General features: G+C 36.0%; 2 protein-coding genes across 2 annotated transcripts in view; one reads left to right on the top strand and one right to left on the bottom strand.

Annotated features, from left to right (window-relative positions):
• LOC107681080 (short transient receptor potential channel 6) overlaps window positions 1–2,888 on the top strand; it is an 18,193-nt gene extending 15,305 nt beyond the window's left edge. Inside the window, exon 13 of the mRNA XM_016477223.1 lies at window positions 2,883–2,888. Within this exon, the coding sequence (XP_016332709.1) occupies window positions 2,883–2,888 (6 nt within the window). The remainder of the gene's footprint in view (window positions 1–2,882) is intronic.
• LOC107681078 (rho GTPase-activating protein 42) overlaps window positions 2,228–22,204 on the bottom strand; it is a 27,012-nt gene continuing 7,035 nt past the window's right edge. Inside the window, exons 4-24 of the mRNA XM_016477222.1 lie at window positions 18,790–18,861; window positions 14,906–15,007; window positions 14,684–14,794; window positions 14,289–14,393; window positions 13,911–14,040; window positions 13,416–13,516; window positions 12,436–12,545; window positions 9,561–9,639; window positions 8,998–9,037; window positions 8,785–8,847; window positions 6,807–6,881; window positions 6,568–6,652; window positions 6,425–6,483; window positions 6,214–6,319; window positions 6,039–6,087; window positions 5,484–5,646; window positions 5,016–5,414; window positions 4,181–4,337; window positions 4,017–4,076; window positions 3,164–3,243; window positions 2,228–3,022 (exon numbers count right to left, since the gene is read on the bottom strand). Of these exons, the coding sequence (XP_016332708.1) occupies window positions 2,934–3,022; window positions 3,164–3,243; window positions 4,017–4,076; window positions 4,181–4,337; window positions 5,016–5,414; window positions 5,484–5,646; window positions 6,039–6,087; window positions 6,214–6,319; window positions 6,425–6,483; window positions 6,568–6,652; window positions 6,807–6,881; window positions 8,785–8,847; window positions 8,998–9,037; window positions 9,561–9,639; window positions 12,436–12,545; window positions 13,416–13,516; window positions 13,911–14,040; window positions 14,289–14,393; window positions 14,684–14,794; window positions 14,906–15,007; window positions 18,790–18,861 (2,235 nt within the window). The 3' untranslated portion in view covers window positions 2,228–2,933. The remainder of the gene's footprint in view (window positions 3,023–3,163; window positions 3,244–4,016; window positions 4,077–4,180; window positions 4,338–5,015; window positions 5,415–5,483; window positions 5,647–6,038; window positions 6,088–6,213; window positions 6,320–6,424; window positions 6,484–6,567; window positions 6,653–6,806; window positions 6,882–8,784; window positions 8,848–8,997; window positions 9,038–9,560; window positions 9,640–12,435; window positions 12,546–13,415; window positions 13,517–13,910; window positions 14,041–14,288; window positions 14,394–14,683; window positions 14,795–14,905; window positions 15,008–18,789; window positions 18,862–22,204) is intronic.

Raw genomic sequence — 22,204 nt, 5'->3', positions numbered from 1 at the left:
TTTATCGTGCACTTTCAGCTTTACAACTTTGCAGATCGTTTACATTCACATACAGCTACATTACACACTGCATGAAAGGCAATATTGGAAATGGCATAATAGGGGCACTTTAACGTCAAATGTCATGATCACATTATCATATATATCATCCCTCAATTACATAAAGTTCTGTTCGAACCAGAGGTGTAAAGAGTACCTAAAAGCCATACTTGAGTAAAAGTACAGATATCTTACAGTGAAAATTACTCCAAAACAACTTTAAAAAGTCTTAGAGTATCTGATTTTAACAGTACTTAAGTATTTTACTTATACTAAATATAGGCTCAAAGATGCACTAGTCAAAAAGAGACATGCCACTGAAAAACTGAATTGTTGTGGAGAAGCTGCAGAAAACAGGCAGAGGCAAGGATCAAAGAGTTGATTTGTGAGGAGAGCAATCACGTTTATTTTCTAAAACCAAAATAAAACTGAACACCTCAAAATTACAAACCAAACAATATCTTTCAAAAAGTTATCTTCAGTATAATGGATAAATAAAATAATGTTAAGTACAATTAAAAAGCCGAAGTCTTCTTGCACTGGCTGTGCTGGTTTCGGGCCTCATTGCCGGCTGCAGTCATGTCCTCATCTCATATATAAAACACCTCTGATTCACAAATACTTACTAAGGAACTCGCATTCACATAAAGTAGCCTTGTTGACAAGTTTGGGTGAGTAAGGGCAAAACGCACAAGATGCAGTACTTTCAGTGACCTGTAATAGGCAATATCACATCTTTTGTAGCAGAAATAAACTGCTGCAGAAAAAGCTAGGTCCATGCAAAATGTAATGTGTAACTGCAACACTCATTTCAAATGTAGTGGAGCAAAGAGTACAGATACTCATTCAAAAATGTAGTGAAGTTAAAAGTTGCTAATATCTTTGATACTCAGTACAACTACAAAGTACCCGAAAAGATACTCAAGTACAGTAACTAATTACATTTACTCCAATACTTTACACCTCTGGTTCGAACACAGGTTGTTAAAGATTTTTCTTTGTACCGAGATCAACTTTGTGACAGCCTGTATTTTCAGCATGTCAAATTCCTTTGTCTCCACAGGCACTCTTTATGTCATATGCTTAATTTCTCTATTTTGTAACAAGAGAAGTTTTGTTCAAAAGGTTGCAGTAAAGCTGAACTGAGCATGAGAGGAACTCACAGATTTAAAGCATCAGTGTTTGAAATCCATCACAAAACACTCCAGAGAGAATGGAAAAAAAGAATGCAGTGTTTCCAGAATCAGAGGCACTTTGACTGCTGACACAGTAACACATGCTGCCGAGTTGGCAAAGCATAGTATAACCAGCACAAGCCTTTTGATAAAGCCTGTCCAGGTCTAAAAAATAAACTTGTCATTAAATCCTTAGAAGATTTTTATTCTAAAAGCTAGTATGACGTTTTATGTGCTTGAAAGATTCATCTTTGACCTACTGTTGTTCACATGTTGCAGTGTCTATTACAGTCATGAAACTGTATTTCAATTCAGGAAATTACTTCGCTGGTCACCACTGGAATTTCAGTTATATGGAAACTGAGGTTAAAGGTCCCTATGATGATGTCAGAGATAAGACTTTTCATGTTCTCTCCGGACATAGAATGTGTCTAAATAGAATGTAAAGCAGGCTTAACATTCTATACAACATTCTAAAGAAAGCCTTTTAGATTTGAACTGAGGTGTCAAAGACAGTGATAGAATGATAGATATATAGGTAGACAGATGATAGATAGATAGATGAAAACAGGTCAAAACACAACCAAAGGAACCCAATCAGTAAATAAACTGACATTTTAATATTTTAACAGAAAATTACCAAACATTAAATTACGTTGTAAATGATGTTAATAATAAGTATTACAATCTGTATAACATATATTTTTTCCATTTCAACATGTAGAAATGCTAAATCAGTGTAAAATAAAATACAGCAGAACTATTATGTGAACAACTGCATTTTTGTGAGCACAAACTAGAACTAATTGCAACTAAGACAAACTTTACAAAATTTAACACTGTCAGAAGTATTTTCTTGTTTGTACTTCATTAAGAAAAAAAAAATCCACTATATTACACTCAAAAAATATATTCAGTATAAGCTAAAACATCCAAAGAACACTTAGTAACATCGTTTTACCAAATGTCACAAAACTGAAAGTACATTAGTATAATAAAACAAGTTTGCAGTATATAAGAAACATATTTGGCTCATAAAGTCAGTTCATTCAAGACGTATATTGTTTAAATTGGGAAGAAAAATGTTAAGGACATGAAAAGATTCTTATTAAAAACATTCACTACTAAGAGGTACCAATTTTCTATATAACCTTTTGAAATTGAATGGAATAACAATGAGTGTTAACTCATTTTGAAACAGATTTAGCAATTACTGAAATGAAAGATGACCTGCATCTACCAAACATGATTCACCTTTTGGCATCACTGAAAAGAAACATATGTTCAAGAATTTCACAAATGTCACATTGGGCAATACATTATCTTCTGCTACTTAATATAGTCGCTAATTAATGCTCCCTCTAATAAAAATCCATAGATTCCTTCAGAGCCGTACCGCAACACTGCTCAGAGTGTTATGAGCTTATGTCTACACATTTGAAATATCAGAGCCCATTAGCATTGTGGGCCACATATAAATACAGAAATGTGTTAATATAGTCAACTGCATGTACCTAGATGGAAATAAAATCTACAATACATTTAAGACAAAGGTGATATTTACAGCCTGAATAAACTTTATCATACGCAACAGTTAATGACCCGGTTATAGTGTTACACAAAAACTATTTACATACAGTAAGGCATATAATGATCCCTTTTTTGCAGAAATGAATACCATGGATACCATGGACTTTGCTTTTGCCTGTTCTGGTGCCATTAGAGGAATGCCACATAATTCTCTGGGATGAGTCCGGTTTTGCCATCATGTGTCGCTTGAAGCCAGCCAGGTTCCACTGAAGGATACACTGCATGGGCATGAAGAGTCAAATACAGCAGAACTGAGTACACAACATTCTACAGAGCCTTTTATGTTTTGTTTTTCCACAAAAAAGTACAGTACTGCTCAAACATTATCCTTAGAAACATTACAGAGACAGTGTGGTTACCGTTGGAGAAGTGCGCCCCCTGTGGGAAGCTCAGCTCATGACTGTGCTCCGCTTTACAGGAATACAAGGCTTTAGCCTCTCTGTAAAACAAACACCAGAGTTAGAGACAAGACAACTGCGAAAACTTACTAATATCACTGGCAACATCAACAACACGCTTATCTTTTGGCCCTGTTGGCTGTTCTTAGTACAGGAAATAGAAATTCAGTCATATTACACAACATTTGACAATTGTCTGTCAAATTTCTACACAAATTTACTCGATTATGTTTTCAGCGACCAACTCTCTGCCTTTTTATATCAAATTTGATCACATTTTTTTGTGATTAATATATTATCATTTGGAAAGAAGGGTAGGAAAATGCACAAAATAACCACCAACACCTGAACTATACAGAACAAACGTTTGGGGTGAGAACTTTTGCTAAACAAAATTGTATTCATTTTATTTCATTAAATATAAAGTGTCAAAAACTTTTATAAGTTTACAAAACATGTCTATTTCAAATAAATGCTGTTCTTTTGAACTTTCTATTCAAAGAATCCTAAAAAACTACTTAAAAATATTTCAAAAGAAAACTTATTCTAAACTGCAATAATACTTGCCAATATTAACAATTTTTGATCAAAAACATTTTTAAAATCTTATCGACCCCAAACTTTTGAACAGTGGCATAGAACAGACCTTAGAAATAAGATATAATAGAGCATAAATTGACATCTGATCACAACTGTATTGTCTTTCTCAGCTAGACACTGTAAAAAAAAACAAAAAGGAAGATTCAATTTAGGCCTGGAAATATGTAAGAAGAATTACTAAAACTTAGTAATACTCTTAAGTCTGACTCATTACCTTCCCGTTGTGGGCTGGGAAATCACAGGACTCTCAAAGATTGCTGCCCGCGAGGCCACACTGGCGGAAGAAAAAGCATGGCACAGTTGATACATCAATTGAGATCAGTGTAACAAACTGATTTTACATTATAACAGAAGATCAGTGAGAAGGTTCTTGCTTACACAGATCCCGGTCTCTGGTAGCCATTGCTGGCTGAGGAGTCAGCTCTGTATCTCACCGTCTCTTTAGGAGGAAGCTCCGGCAGATGGAGGGACTTGAGACTGTCTCTCTGACTGCGTGACACCAGGCTCTGAATAGAGCCGTGACAGCTTCTGAAACCTGAGCGTAACCAAAAAAAAAAAAAAAACACATTACAAATTGTCAGAAATACTTTATTCGTACTTGAGAAGAAACTAAGTGCAAAACTGCAGGAAGAATGAGATCCGCTGATGCCGTTGTTTATCTGCACACGCGGTTTGTGTGGTTCTAGTCTGTAACGACTTGCTTATGTTCCTCTATTGTACATCGTTTTGGATAAAATGCATCTGGTAAATGCATAGCTGTAAATGTAAATGTTTAGTCCGTGGATTGAGGATGGTTAGTGGATAAAATGCAGGATTTTGTGCTGTGTTTTGAGGCCATGAAACACCAAACCGACATAAAAGAACTAGAGCCGATAAAAGCCAACTGGGTTGTCGCATCACGTTGCATGCATCTGGTCTAAAAAGCTGCAAAGACTACAGCCAATGGCCAACAAGCATGTAAGTTATGCGCTTGCATGAGAAAAAAAAACAACTATCTACACCAGCAGGTGGAAGCAGTAGTCTATACTCGTCATTCAAAAAGGGAAACTAGGATTGTAGATTTACAAACCATAGAACAAAATAGTGCTTGCTTTTCGTCTTGTGCAATAGTTTGCTAAACTGAACAACCAATCAGAGTGATCTATCTCACCAATTCCCGACCTAGTGTGTGAATTCACCCCACAAAAATGAAGCGAAACGTATTCGTTCTTACCCTCAGAAATGTGGAGTGAAGTGAGAGAAGAGCAGGTGGACAGACTGTGTCGTGCTTTCCCATGATCCTCCAGAGTCTCTCCTAGGGTTCTCTGAAGGAGCTCTGAAGCCGGAGAGCTTCGATCATCACCTGGACTTGTGCTCAGCGCTTCTTCCCATTCTCCATCAGTCTTGTTGGCGTCCTCTTTGGAGCTGGAATCAGGGCTGGTGGTGCAAGCGGGGCTTTTGGGCCCGTTGGAGGAGGGAGATGGAGTGGCCCAGCACAGGTTCCTTGATGCCTTGTGTTTGGTACGTGATGTGGAGCCCGTCTTAGAGCAGCTGTTCTGCTCTGAAGAGTGAGACGAGAGAGACTCCATACTGCCCATGGGAGTGCTACTCGGACTGCTGCTGAACGTGTCACCTGATGGAGAGAAGGGGTTAGGCTGACACTCTGATAGAGGGACTACTGTCTGTTTTTGGAGACACTCACTGTCAGCATCAGCCAGGCACAGGGTGGGAGGGTACAGGCCTCTGGATTTGCGGGACCCTGAGGACAGGCAGATGGCTTTGCTGCGGTGGCCACTGGCACGAGACTGAGAGTGAGACTGAGGCTGTGGCAGAGGGACGTTAGGGTCTGGAGCTTGATGAAATATCTAAGAAAAAAAGACAAAATGGTACTAAGAGTGTTTGTGATCCAAACAAAAAACATCTACATTAGATGAGCAAAACTATATAAAGACAGATATTTGGAGTTGCAGAATATACAATATCATTTAAGTTTTTTTGTTTTGTTTTTGAAAGAAAAACAGGAAAAACAGTAATACTGTGAAATATTATTACAATTTAAAATAACTATTTTCTATTTTAATATATTTTAAAATTGTATTTATTTCTATCATGGCAAAGTGGCATTTTCAGTGCCATTACTCCAGTCTTCAGTGTCACATGATCCTTTATTATGCTGATTTGCTGCTCAAGAAATATTTGTTATTATTATCAAGGTTGAAAACAGTTGTGCTGTTTAATATTTTTGCAGAAATCGCACACCCAGGTTAGACACGGTCATCAGATTCTTCTGACTATGTGTGGAAACCCTGTCAAAAACAGCAGAAAAACCATTTCACAAACATCCTGGTTAGCATCACCATGTGGAATTTAAAGTGCGCTCATAGACAAATGTACTAGACGTGCAGTTTCTACTTGAGGAATCAGTGACGTACACATGTAGATGTTTTATCAGAATATCCAGCATGTCTTTATTCTTGTCGGGGAGCTTGTGGACGAGGGCATGAACAGCACAGACCCTGTAGTTCTGATCATCAGACTCTAGAGAAAAAAAACAACAACCCAAAGGCATCCAATTAATAAGCAAGTAAGTCACATACGGACGTGATGAGGAGTTAAAAGAGCAAAGTACATGCTAGAACTCACTGACTGCCATGATGAAATCTTTGTGGAGTCTGTAAGTCATGAGGGGTTCTGCCAGACACCTGAAGGGAACAGAACGACTTCCTGTTTTTCCTTGATAACATGCCATTTTTAGAAATGAAAGATTGTAGGGATTATTTATAAACCTGAGGTAATTCTTCAGGCCGCTGGTGATGGTCTTGTTATCCCAAGTGTCTGGGTCAAGGTCCATATCTGCAGGAGCTTTGGCCGCTGGAAGGGTCAAATGAGCTTAGTGTTAAATGGATTTTGGCTTCAAACACACATCTGGTAAAAGTTACTGTAAATAGTGTGTACTTCCAACAGACAAACTATTTTTCTAAAGTCTTCATGTATATGAATTTATCAGGTTTCTGTATTACTTTACCAAACACTGAGGTCATCAGTCGCTGGACTTTAGAGTTAACTCCACCTATCCTGTACAGCCCCATTGTGTTGATGCCTAAAGGAAAAACACCATTTTTATATACCTAAATCAATTTACAGCAATAAAAATGCTATTTTTGTTCAGACCTACACCACCATTCAGAAGTTTGAGGTCAGTAAGATTTTTTTTTTTTTAAATCTCTAATGCTCAATAAGGCTGCATTTATTTGATCAAAATACAGTAAAAACATAAATATTGTGAAAAACCTAAAATATTAATATAACATATTAATATGTTAAAATGCAATTTATTCCTGCGATGGCAAAGTTTTAACAGCTATTACTTCAGTGACTGAAACAATGTTTTTAAAAATAGCATTTATTTGAAATATAATTATTTTTGTAATGTTGTAAAAGGCTTTATTGTCATTTTTAATCAATTTAATTTGACCTTGCAGAATAAAATATATATTTTTTTTTAAATGATCTTTTTGACCCTAAACTTGTAATAAACTTGTAACTTGGTAATGTAACACATGCACATAAATGTACATGATACATAATATGTCATATACTGCATGAAAAAAGGTAAGTCAGAAGCAGAGACTTACCTCTTGTTTCCACAAGCTCTATACACTTCCTTACAAAATTAAAGCCTGCTTCATTTAGGAATGCTGTGGACACAGAGTATGTTATAAATATAAGGCCAATTCAGGTGAACTATTTTTGTCTTATGAATTAACACACACATGGCCAAATGAAATGTTCATCTCACTGTATATACACCTAAATGACAATTAAATAAATGGGAGGAACAAACTTACTTTCCTCTTTCTTGCTCAAAAGTGCTGGAAGTGTGTAAATCTAGAAGAAATCAGCATGTGTTTATAACACACTAAAGATAAATGCCATTTAAAGCATATACATTAATGCATTATATTGCATAATCCATATCTCTTTACAGAAAATAAATTATAGGGACGAATATACAAAATACAATTTATAGTTTCACAATATAAACATACATGCACTAATAATCCTTTGTATATAAGAATTCACAAACTCAGCTAAATAATAACAGTGTAATGAGGGTCAAATGAGTTTAAGCCAATCAACTATAACTGACAGCATGAGAGTCAAAACAAAAAGTCATTAGCGAAGTGTAAATTCTCAGCGGTCATCTTTTTCCTGTCCGTGTGTACACTATCCACTGCCTGGATTTCAAAGAGCCTGTGTAACAATAATTACATGTCTAAAATGCAAAAAGGGAGTCAGTGGTCTAAATCCTTATTGGGATTTCAAGAAGTTAAAAAATTATTGTACTGTGAACCGACATATATTAATCAAACCGAGAACAGTCTCATTTAGGCTGGGCGGTTGCTCTTACCGGCTCTTTTCCATCCATGGCCTCCATCCACAGTCTTCTGTTGGATTCAGAGAGAGCCTGAAGGGTGATGATACCATGCCTGTGGGACACACTGATTAATGTTAACTCTCAACTACTAGTGTAAGGTGTCAGAATTTTGCATTTTGTTTTATTTATTTATCTGTTTATAACCAGGATTTTTTTCAAACAAGTTCTAAGCATCATGCCAATGAATAATGAAATGTTTCCAAAGCCTGCAAACCAAATCCATATGCTGCAATGTAGCAAAAACAAATGCAAGCAGTATTATGTAGCAGATTTTCCTTCACTGCAATTCACCAACTCTGCCACAGCACAGGAAATCATATTTTACCTGAGCTGCGAAGTTGCAGACCGAATGAATGAAACAAGTTAAAGGGCCAGAAACCACAGAATGAAACAAACACACACCTTTCTTTTGTGTTATCATCACTAGCTGTACTCAAAACCAGTCATACAGTACTAGTTTGAGTAACCTTGTAACTTGGTAATGTAACACATGCACATAAATGTACATGATACATAATATGTCATATACTGCATGAAAAAAGGTAAGTCAGAAGCAGAGACTTACCTCTTGTTTCCACAAGCTCTATACACTTCCTTACAAAATTAAAGCCTGCTTCATTTAGGAATGCTGTGGACACAGAGTATGTTATAAATATAAGGCCAATTCAGGTGAACTATTTTTGTCTTATGAATTAACACACACATGGCCAAATGAAATGTTCATCTCACTGTATATACACCTAAATGACAATTAAATAAATGGGAGGAACAAACTTACTTTCCTCTTTCTTGCTCAAAAGTGCTGGAAGTGTGTAAATCTAGAAGAAATCAGCATGTGTTTATAACACACTAAAGATAAATGCCATTTAAAGCATATACATTAATGCATTATATTGCATAATCCATATCTCTTTACAGAAAATAAATTATAGGGACGAATATACAAAATACAATTTATAGTTTCACAATATAAACATACATGCACTAATAATCCTTTGTATATAAGAATTCACAAACTCAGCTAAATAATAACAGTGTAATGAGGGTCAAATGAGTTTAAGCCAATCAACTATAACTGACAGCATGAGAGTCAAAACAAAGAGTCATTAGCGAAGTGTAAATTCTCAGCGGTCATCTTTTTCCTGTCCGTGTGTACACTATCCACTGCCTGGATTTCAAAGAGCCTGTGTAACAATAATTACATGTCTAAAATGCAAAAAGGGAGTCAGTGGTCTAAATCCTTATTGGGATTTCAAGAAGTTAAAAAATTATTGTACTGTGAACCGACATATATTAATCAAACCGAGAACAGTCTCATTTAGGCTGGGCGGTTGCTCTTACCGGCTCTTTTCCATCCATGGCCTCCATCCACAGTCTTCTGTTGGATTCAGAGAGAGCCTGAAGGGTGATGATACCATGCCTGTGGGACACACTGATTAATGTTAACTCTCAACTACTAGTGTAAGGTGTCAGAATTTTGCATTTTGTTTTATTTATTTATCTGTTTATAACCAGGATTTTTTTCAAACAAGTTCTAAGCATCATGCCAATGAATAATGAAATGTTTCCAAAGCCTGCAAACCAAATCCATATGCTGCAATGTAGCAAAAACAAATGCAAGCAGTATTATGTAGCAGATTTTCCTTCACTGCAATTCACCAACTCTGCCACAGCACAGGAAATCATATTTTACCTGAGCTGCGAAGTTGCAGACCGAATGAATGAAACAAGTTAAAGGGCCAGAAACCACAGAATGAAACAAACACACACCTTTCTTTTGTGTTATCATCACTAGCTGTACTCAAAACCAGTCATACAGTACTAGTTTGAGTAACAAACCATGGCTCTTAAGAACTGACTTATTTTTGAGGAATAGTTCACCCAAAAATGAAAATTTGCTGAACATTTACTACCACCTTCAAGCCATCCAAGATGTAGGCGAGTTTGTCCTCTGCAGTGAATGGGTGCCGTCAGAATGAGAGTCCAAACAGCTAATAAAATCACAATAATCCACAAGTAATCCAAAGTCTATACTACATCAATTAACGTCTTGTGAAGTGAAAAGCTGTGTGTGTAAGAAACAAATCCATCATTAAGATGTTTTAACTTTAAACCGTCACTTCTGGCCAAAATATGAGTCCGTACTTCATAATAACACTTCCTTCAGTAGAAAAATCCATCCCCTGTTGTCTTCTCACATCAAAATCCACCAACATATTTGTTTAGAACTGTTTTGGCTTGTGGTCCATCTGTGCATATTTCTCTTCTGATTCAGATGAGATGACTTCACTGGAAAAAGCAAACAACAGTTTGAATTTAAAAGCATCTTGATGGATTTCTTACGAACACGCAGCTTTTTACTTCACAATACGTTAATTGATGGACTGGAGTTGTGTGGATTACTTGTGAATTATTGTAATGTTTTTAATAATTGTTTAAATTCTCTTTCTGACGGCACCCATTCACTGCAGAGGATCAAACAAGTTGGTGAACAAGTGAGGTAATGCACTAACTTATCTACATCTTGGACGGCATCAGGTGAGTACATTTTCAGCAATTTTCAAATAATCAGTCAAAAATACTTTTTCATTAGTTTCAATAACTCAAAAGCTTAAGTGCAGTTATTTAATTAACATATTCACTTATTAAACAACATGTCTGAATTGAAATGAAGTTTAGAAACAAAACAGTACAATGTCACTAAAATGTTTCAGTATGTTTAGAGCACTGTTATATAGCATTAAAACGTAACTTAAATGCTCCACATTCAGGGGAAGGGAGATTGTTTTTATTAAAAGAGATTTTATTATTATTAGAACACACCAGCAGTTTAGGATAAAAGCGCAACATACCGATGGACTTTATAGAAACATTGCAGATAACTGAACAGAAGCCCTTCACAGGGGTTACCTCTTCAGTTATGAGGAGAGAAAAGAAGAAATGGAAGGAAGGAGAGTGTTGAAAATGACAGACTGAAGAAAGAACTAAACACAATATAACTCTCGTCTCCTGCAGCTCTCAAATTTCTCTCGATGTCATGCATGCCATTATGTGAACACACCTTTCTACCACCTCAATGTCAAAGCAGAATCGCTTGTCAATAGAGTCAGTCCTCCGTCTGATGCAGGACTTCAGCTTAAACATCTCAGGAGGACTCATGATCAATCCATTCTAGACAAGACAAAACAAAAGATAATGTGAAAAGGTAATGTGAAATTAAGCTAATAGCATTTAAAGGGGTCATCGGGTGCAAAATTCACTTTTACATGTTGTTTGAACTGAAATGTGTGTTGGCAGTGTGTACACAACCACCCTATAATGATAGAAATCCACCCAGTGTTTTTTTTTAATTTAATCCCCATAAATAAAAAGCTCTTTCTCAAATCAAGCCGTTCACAGATTCTTTGCAGTGTGACGTAGTTCTGCACAGGCCCCTCCCACGATTGTTGACTGACACTAGCATTTTACCTTAGACCCGCCCTGAGTGAGCTGTAAACAGTCCGCCCAGCTTTTTACTTCACAATACGTTAATTGATGGACTGGAGTTGTGTGGATTACTTGTGAATTATTGTAATGTTTTTAATAATTGTTTAAATTCTCTTTCTGACGGCACCCATTCACTGCAGAGGATCAAACAAGTTGGTGAACAAGTGAGGTAATGCACTAACTTATCTACATCTTGGACGGCATCAGGTGAGTACATTTTCAGCAATTTTCAAATAATCAGTCAAAAATACTTTTTCATTAGTTTCAATAACTCAAAAGCTTAAGTGCAGTTATTTAATTAACATATTCACTTATTAAACAACATGTCTGAATTGAAATGAAGTTTAGAAACAAAACAGTACAATGTCACTAAAATGTTTCAGTATGTTTAGAGCACTGTTATATAGCATTAAAACGTAACTTAAATGCTCCACATTCAGGGGAAGGGAGATTGTTTTTATTAAAAGAGATTTTATTATTATTAGAACACACCAGCAGTTTAGGATAAAAGCGCAACATACCGATGGACTTTATAGAAACATTGCAGATAACTGAACAGAAGCCCTTCACAGGGGTTACCTCTTCAGTTATGAGGAGAGAAAAGAAGAAATGGAAGGAAGGAGAGTGTTGAAAATGACAGACTGAAGAAAGAACTAAACACAATATAACTCTCGTCTCCTGCGGCTCTCAAATTTCTCTCGATGTCATGCATGCCATTATGTGAACACACCTTTCTACCACCTCAATGTCAAAGCAGAATCGCTTGTCTATAGAGTCAGTCCTCCGTCTGATGCAGGACTTCAGCTTAAACATCTCAGGAGGACTCATGATCAATCCATTCTAGACAAGACAAAACAAAAGATAATGTGAAAAGGTAATGTGAAATTAAGCTAATAGCATTTAAAGGGGTCATCGGGTGCAAAATTCACTTTTACATGTTGTTTGAACTGAAATGTGTGTTGGCAGTGTGTACACAACCACCCTATAATGATAGAAATCCACCCAGTGTTTTTTTTTAATTTAATCCCCATAAATAAAAAGCTCTTTCTCAAATCAAGCCGTTCACAGATTCTTTGCAGTGTGACGTAGTTCTGCACAGGCCCCTCCCACGATTGTTGACTGACACTAGCATTTTACCTTAGACCCGCCCTGAGTGAGCTGTAAACAGTCCGCCACTGTTTCGATGCTGGAGCAGGTGTAGACAAGAATGACTCCGATTAGCGATTGAGGTGTTTTGTTCCTGGATGTATTAATGGACATAGCAGTCGTAATTTATTCCCGACATCTGAGCCGCTGAAGACGCAGTGGATTACATTTGTTTTTAAAGGGAATGCGCCCCCCGATCTACCTAAATGTGTTTATCTTCGCTGATCCAGTTTCACCTACAGAAGAAGTGAGTATAATTTTTTTTATGAATCCTTGTAAATCGCCTTTCCTAATAATGTGCTAGTTAGCAAGTTCCACAATGAATGCGGATAAAGTTAACAGTCTCAGAGAACTGCTTGTCACCCCACGGAAGAGAGGGGCGGGGCGAGCCGTAGCTCATTAACATTTAAAGGGCATGGCACCGAAACGGGTTGTGAACAGAGCTACCATTGAGAAATTTTAACCAAAGTATGTAATAGACTTTTCATTAAGACCCTAAAGAATTATATCAACTTGTGGAAAATGGGCATCCGATGACCCCTTTAAATGCTGAACATTTAATACCTGTTTGCCTCCAGACTTGAATTCAGAGTTGCTCATTGTAAACATTTTGGTCCCTTTCTCATACGTGCAATAATGTCGACTCCATGTGCACCCCAAGGGTCCTTCAACAGAAAACAGGTGATCATTAGTGGATTTCAATTGTTGCAGTGAACATGAATTTATATTTATTACACATCTATTTTTTTTTCAAGAAATTAATGACACTGAAGAATGTAGAAATGGCTGCTGAAAGTTCAGCTGTGCCATCACAGGAATAAATTACATTTTAAATATATTGAAACAGAAAGCATTTATTTTAAATTGTGATAATATTTCACAATATTACTGTTCCTATGGCATTTTTAGTCAAATAAATCCAGCCTTGGAGAACAATGTCAAAAACTTTTTTTTTAATCTAAATACATATATTTTCTTAATTTATGAATAAAAAAGCTATATAAAAATATATGATTTTATTATTAGTTGTGACCTGGACATGCTCAGGGGGATACTCACGCTTCTCCTGCACATAGAGGAAGCCCTCCATGGTCCACTGTCCTGGAGCTTTAAAGTCCTGCTCTGCAGACCTTATCCTTCTCATCAAATTCTCCACTTCCTGTCTTGTGCTCTCGAAATTATTTCTTGTCTTTAGAGAGAACATCAAAACAACAGTATATCGGTTCTAGAGGGATATCACTGGACTCCAAAGTACAATTCCTTCCATATGCAGCAATAAATACTGGATATTCTATTATACAGATTGTGTGATTCACGCAATCAACAATTTTATGATACGTTTAGCACTACACAATGGCCTTTATACAAACATAATATTTTTATTGGCTTACTGTCAGACCGATATTTCAGTAGGTAACATTATCTGAAAGCTCTTACATTCTGGAGGTTGAACTGTAGCTGTTGCTTGTATGGCTCAAACTCATGTGCCAGTTCGTAACCCTCGTGGTAGAAGGTGAATAATCCCTGGAGGAAGGCCAGCAGCTGCGAGAAAGACAGTGGTAGTTTGAACAGTTGTATAAAAGCAATAACACTCATAATCATGCAGTATATTCAGAGGTTGATAGAGCTGCAGGATGCGGCTGTTATCATCATTAGGGCATGATAGGCATGTGCTCCAGAGAAACAACACTGCTGATGTTACAAGATGTTATAGATTAAAAAGCAGTATAGCAATTTTCTCTCAGTAAGAGGACGCCTTATTCATATTTCTCATCTCCCCAAACAAAAGTTGCATTCATAGTACTGCAGAAATGGAAATAGGTGTGTCTTACCGGCTCAACAAACTCAAACTTTTTCCTTTCTTGCACTTCTTGGATTTTGAAAACATATTCCAGGGAGGCGTCATAGAAAACCTGTCTTTCCTTATTAATTTGGGTGTCTGCCTATAAAGTATAATCAAAGCATTCAGTGAAGTTAAAAGAAATTCTCCGAAAATAATGTGATATTCTGTGTGTTCCGGATATTTTATATCAATAAATTAACATTCAAGTTACCTCCTGCAAAAGTGACTCTTTCTTTCTCGAAGACAGGCTTAAGTGCTTCTCCAAAACTGTGTAATACTTCTCTGTCTCTTTGTCAAATTTCTTCTTCCCTTCCTTCAAAAAAAAAAGAAAAAAGGTGACATGAGTTGGAATTTCCTGCACTGTAATTATGATGATAAATGCCTTTTGCAGAGATAAGATGTTATATAAAACGTTAGACTTATCAACAAACACCATATAAGAGTCTCATGAAAACAGTAGGAAAGTTTTAATTTGTTTATTTTCATTGGACAGGCCAAAAACTAATCCTGAAATGTTATAACCAGTAGATGGCAGACTCACATTTGACCTTCCAAAAGCTCACATTTAATATTCAGTTGAAAGCCTGGCCTACAGATTTCTGCCAAATTTCAAATGGGCATTTTTTATTATATACATATTCATTAGAAAATAATAAATTATATACATCTTATATATTTTACTAAATATTGTTTATTTTACATATATATTTTATTTCATATATTTAATTTTATTAAATAAAACAAACCAAAATGTAATCGACTAAATAAATATATTATTTCAATAAAATTCTACTTATCCCCATAACCAACATGTTTGTTTTTTTATTTCTTTATTATAACCGAAACCATTTGAAAAATTTCTGTGTAGATTTCTGAAGAGGTTTTTGGATGCAGATTCTGCAGAGCTGTTTAAAATATTTCACCATATTAAATCCATTCCATCAAATTTCACAGATTTACACCCAAAGTCAGACCAAAAAAAAAGTTAATTTTAAAAAAGCAAAATGTGTGGAGAAAAACATACAGTCACCAACTAAAGCACAAAAAACTTATCTGCATCATATATATATTTAACAGAGCAGCCTTTTTAAGTAGAAATTATGCTAAGCTGAACTATGTTATGAGCTGAATTGTGTTAAGCTGAACAACTATTTATTGTGGATGATTTGACAATCTAGTATGATCCAGCAAACACGGGGAACAAGGAACTAAATGAGTAACTCAACAGCTCATCTGAACAGGAGTAGAGTGTCACTTCAGGACATGTGTGGCATACACATACCATCAGCGATGAGTGTAATAGAGCTGATGATTCTGAGTACCCATGTAACCACAGATAAAACAACAAACACAGTGCATATGAGACATCATATGGCTCTAAATGAGGCTGAGTAAAGATGTTTACAGCAGAAAAGCCCCCCACTTCCTGTGCACGCACTGATAGCACCTATTTACGTTGGACCAAGCACTTATATGCTGCAGACCTCCAGCAATGAGAATCTTTTCTTTTTTTTTGAGACTGCAACTGAAACCAGTTTGGAGCTGTTTGTTTTTCCTGTTTGACTTCAGCCCAACCGTTCCCATGACCCTCTAATGGACACGCCGTCTCAACCACAGACTGGATTGCCAAACAACAAACTGAAGGATCTCATTTTTGACATGCTTAGTCCAGCTTCTAGGCCCATCTGCTGGCTAGCAATGACATCACTCTCTTTAGGAATGTATGCTTTCTGTTTAAGGATTTTAAAAAGACATGCATACAGAGTATTTTTTTAAAGAAAATATTATCTGTGCATGAAAGAAACACTTCCAAAAGTATCATAGGAGAGGTAGCCAAACATTATTAAAGTGGATCTGGTAACACTTTACTTAAAGCCTTTATGTATAATGCATTATAAAAGTTGTTTTAATGCATTAATTATGCCTTGTAATGCACCTTATATTGCATTGTACAATCTCACAAATAATTGTAATCACAGTTAATACATTATAACACTAATTAATTCATTGCATTTTGGTGGCACTTTAGTATAGGGACCAATTCTCACTATTAAAGGGTTAGTTCATCCAAAAATGAAAATTAGGCTGTGTTTTACTCACCACGATAAATCGCATGCGATATTTAATGCGCATCTTGTCAGAAAGCCGGTTCTGTAATCAGCAGTAAATCTCCATCATGTGCGGGCTTTCACATGGAGCAGCATTAACTACACAGAGCCGTTGTTCACTGACGAGCTGCGCAAAACCACGAACATATTTTGCGCAGCTTGTCAGTGAACAATGGCTCTGTGTAGTTAATGCTGCTCAATGTGAAAGCCCACACGTGATGGAGATTTACCGCTGATTACAGAATGGCTTTACTGATAAGATGCGCATTAAATATCGCATGCGATTTATCATGCAGCCCTACTTATTAGCATGCATATTACTAGCATATTGCCGAAACAAAACAACGGTCACTAATTAGAAGTACAAAACGAGGATTTGTAAAGAAGAATGTCGGAGGATTTCTATATGAGCCAAGAGGAGACTTGTTTTCCTTTGCTAAAGTAAGGAAACTTTATATCTTTGACCATATTCTACATCCCTAATCCTATCCAATACCTAAACTTAACTACCTTACTAACTATTAATGAGCAGCAAATTAGGAGTTTATAGAGGCAAAAGTCATAGTTCATGGTTTGTTAATAGTGAGAATTGGACCTTAAAATAAAGTGTGACCTGCTTTTTAAATTCAGTTATAATTATTTATGACAAGATATAATGTATTATAACACACAATACAAATAATTATAATGCATTATACCATGTAATAACCCTTTATAATGCATTAGACATAAAAGCTTTAAGTAAAGTGTTACCGTAAACCTTAGATTTATATAGTATATAGACAGACATAAAAAAAAAGAAATAATATGCATGTACACTAGCATTCAAAATTTTGGGGTCAGTTCTGTAAAAAAATAATTAAACTGTTCAAAAGTGTCACAGTAAAGACGTTTATAATGTTAGTTTTCTATGTCAAATAATTTCTGTACTTTTAAACTTTTTTTTTTACACGAATCTTGCCGTGGTTTCCACAAAAATATTAAGCTGCACAACTATTTTCAATGTTATGCTTTATTGCATTTAAATGTTCAGTTATTTTTGTTATAAGACAAAAGTTATTAAACCTGTTATACTGTATTATGACAGCACTTTATAAAAAAACTAAATTGCAACATCGTGATAACACCGTATACCGTGATAAAAGCATTAGCAATTAATCGCAACATGAAAATTTGATACCGGCATATCCCTAATATGTATAAACAGTTATTTTAAAATGTAATATGCCACAATATTACTATATTTTTATCAAAAAAAATACAGCCTTTTACAGCCTTATACAGTATGAGAGACTTCTTTCAAAAATAATAAAAACTAAATATTATTAAGAAATATTAGAATATTTACAATATCTAAATATCTAGCTATCATTCAGCTGTTTGTTCCAATTCTGACATAATATTTATGTACCTTAAGTCAGGAATACATTGTATGTGACAGTGTTTTGTTTGAATATGTGCACAGTACATCTGCGGGAGGTTGAACAGCCGGACTGCCATTCCCTTTGGCCTCTATCATGTCTCAGTGTCTAAGTTGAGCGAGTTCCTTCGCAGCTCTCGCTTAAGAGCATTGGGCCAAAACGCCCAAATAAGGCATCATGAGTTTGGGCTCTGGTTCCTAGAGCTCAACAGGCAGTGCTCCAGCTCTTCTAATATGGCTGGAGGGGTCACATTCACAAATCACCAGGGCTCCCATGCAGCACAACAAGCTAATCTCCTAGAAAGAGTAAAGCTTTAACTAGAGTCTGGTTATAAAGGTGCCCTCTAGCACAGCGCTCACAGGCCATTTCATGTTGGTCAATGTGGCATTACAGTATCTGGCTATAATTTGACTGCGCTTGTCTTCAACAGGTGTTTGCAATTTCCCCCCTTCCTGCAGGATTTCACGTACCTATATTGACCGTATAGGATCCTGTCACAGCGTAGGTAAAAATGACTTTCCGCTGACATGTAGTACATTAACTCACAATGGGGTTTAACAACTTACTTTGGCCTCTCCGATCTGCTCTTTGCGAAACTTCTCCAGCGGTGTGATCAAGACATCATCAGCATTCTGTATCTAAATAAAAGAAAAATCATCAAAAACTTCAAATAGTCAAGTATGACAAATCAACACTAATGAATCATCTATCAAAAACCTTTAACTATATAATAAAACATTACAAAATAATCAATAGTCCTTGAGAGAAATGGTTGCTTTGTACTTAGCCTTGGTATTGTCTAAAATAACCATTCATTCTACCTGTATTCATTAGTATAAGATTTAATATGAATAAAAAAGAAGAGAATTTCAGTAACCTACAAAAAAAAAAAGTTTAAAATTGTTTTATTAAAATACAAAGTCTAGATGGAAAAGGGAAGGAAAGTGATATTGGCAAAAAAAAAAAAAAACTTTTGATATTTTTATTTTAATATTTTAATTAAATGAAGAAAAAATATGAAAAACTTTAAGTACTTCTTAATAAATTTCAAGTATTTCCATCTTAGAAGTTATAACATGATTAAAAACTGCAACATATGCTTAAACCAAAGTGGCAGAAGTATGTAAAATTCACCCATTTTACAGTCTGTAGTGTTAAAAAGCACATTGAACAATGTGGTTCTCTTAATGTGTGAACTCACTGACATCACAGTCCGTTAATAGTTAACAGGCGGCACAGTGCGTGAACGTATCCAAGGAAATTACTTTTATTTACTGTAAAATAACGGCACTATAATTAGTACCATTTTCATGTAGGCACTCCGATTGGAAAAACACACAATTACATACACTAGTTCCTTTTATACACTTTCCCAGGCGCAGCACGGAGGACTTCATGTCTCGCTGGAGAATTGGTCAAAATAAGTTCCACATGCTTGCCTTTGCTCAGCCGGCGGCAGCACTGACCGTCCATCTCTACAGGCTCCATCCACCCACATCAATATTAATGGAATTTGCAATTGCAAATAATAGAAAATGTACAGACTCCAAGTAAGTCCAGATGTATGCTATAGGCTTTGAAAGGATGTAAGTGACAACTTCATTTTTAAGATATGAGTGCATTTCCTGTTCGGCTCATGGTGCACAGCTGAGTCTTTCCCTATAGTGTAAACCAACAGCATATTTAAACTAAATTTCAGTTCGGTTTACCGCTTAAATGTTATACATAAAATGCTGAACTTTCATTTTAAACTTTCAAGCTTGCCTTACACAAACATCCATGACAGGCTTATAAGCAGCAGACAGATGAGCTGCACATGGGACATATAAGAGTGGCCACAATAAAGAAAAGGGGAAATCTTTTAAAAATCAACTTAGAAATGGAATTTTGCATAGTTTTGGAAAATGTTTATACCATTTTCAAACAATAAATAATAAATAAATAAATGTGTCATGTGGTGTAACCTTCAAATAAAAGCAATAACAATTTCCTTACACACTGAAAACGTGATCGTACATATCTTTATTATTTTCAAAAATGTTTTTCAATTATTTTTTTCAAATGTAAAAGTCTTTGTTTGTTTCACAAATATCAAGAATTATATGATTCGATCACATCACATGCTATTTCACAACCTGAACTAACCTTGTGTTGTCATAAACGGGTCAAATGATCTAATATTTTCAGAAATTCATTGACCTTGACACACAGTCATGAGGGTCTGCATGGGTCCCCTATATGATATCATTTCCTGTTTTATGTCTCTACATGTTGGTCGCACAACAAGACTTTAATTTGGCAGACAAAGGTTTTAAAATATTAATAAGCAGGGAAGCATTTCTGTTAAAATATTTAAATACTACTACTTACTGATAATAATAAATTACACCAAACTACTTGTTAATTTCCTTTTTAAGAATTGTATCTTTTTTCCTCTTTTTTTTCATGGCAGTTGCAACACCTGACAATTTATGCCTTCCCAAAATGATCAAAATACGTTTTAATGCAGAACTTTAAAAACATATTCATAATAGCTGAGGTGTATTCAAGTTAACATATGTATGAATTGCATTTTTAATGCATTTCGAAATAAATTATTCAAAAAGCATCACGTCATTGACCCACTTGTTGAACTAAACTGTAGTCAACAATAAGCACTCATATCTCATTAAAGCAAGAGGCCTTTCAGCACTTCTTATACAGCAGAGCACCGAGCACTGAGTGCAGACAGTCGCTCTGTTTGCTCAAGAGTTTCTCCCGTCAAAACTTCCCATGGCCCTTTTTAGCCAGAGAGGAAACTCGCGTCTTACATCAGTCCGATCCATCATGTGGGAAAATGCCTCCCACTTAAAGCAGAGCATGTTGGCAGGCAGTGCGCCTAAGATGAAAGTACCTCTGGATATGAGAGCGTCTACTAATCTGGCAGAACACAATGGCTGAAGTTCAATAAAACACTACTACAGTTGTGTTTACATAATGATTCACCGTTACGTGAGACACAGCCTCTAGACCTGACCGTCTCGGCACCATGCTCCAGTAACACAGAGTACTTCCCATCTGCACCCATGTGGGAGGGCAATGCATTTACTGGGAGTTATTCACCCTTTGGCTCTGTTATTGTACGTCTATGAATGAAAAGGCTCTCGGGGACTTTCTCAGCTTGATGGAGGTGTTTGTCATCCTGAGAGGCCCAGCGCAGGAGCCTGTGAGACTGAAGCGTAACACGGCCACGGTCTGCAGGAAGTAAAGAAACTGTAAGAGGCTGCTGGGTAATTCTTCCCCTGAGGCTCTTCACACAGCTCTGCTGACACACTCTCCTTTCTCCAGTGAACAATGGATGGGACTGAAACTGCAGCTTGGATGCTTGCAGACTGGGGCTGTCCGAGCAAATGCAGCATATTTCATATCCTCTAGGACAAATCAAGTGTTTCCAATTCAAAACAAATAGTTTTTCCTTTGGGTACGGACATATTTTGAATGTAATCCACTTTTAGGGTCATTTCCTTTACAACTCTATTGTAGAGTAAATCAAACAAACTAACACCACAAAACATCACAGAATGTTTGGGTTGTTGTTAGCCAACCAAAAATGTTGATGTCACTGATGTCACTTCCTGGAAGATGATGTCATTAAAGACCAGGGTTTCTTAATTAAAGGTATATTACAAAACTAACTAAATGGAATTGAACAAAGTATATTTGACAACAATGGACAAACCAATAAAACTGATCACCAATTAAAACAATATTAACAAGAAAACATCAGAAAAAAAAACTTTGTTTATAGGCAAAAAAAAAGAGAGAAGAAATCTGGAATATTTCAAAATACCTGCCAGTTCTTTATCGAAAAAGTTATAAAATGACAAAAACAGTAGTGAATTCATTTAAAATTCAGCCGTATATGTTCACTTCATTAAGACGTTGTGAAAAAAGAAAATTATCAATTTTTACGAAATATGATGACATGAATATATAGAGCAG

This window comes from Sinocyclocheilus anshuiensis, unplaced genomic scaffold (genome assembly GCF_001515605.1).
Source record: "Sinocyclocheilus anshuiensis isolate Anshui unplaced genomic scaffold, SAMN03320099.WGS_v1.1 scaffold412, whole genome shotgun sequence".
NCBI classification, from domain to species: domain Eukaryota; kingdom Metazoa; phylum Chordata; class Actinopteri; order Cypriniformes; family Cyprinidae; genus Sinocyclocheilus; species Sinocyclocheilus anshuiensis.
This window is presented reverse-complemented; position numbering and strand designations above follow the sequence as displayed.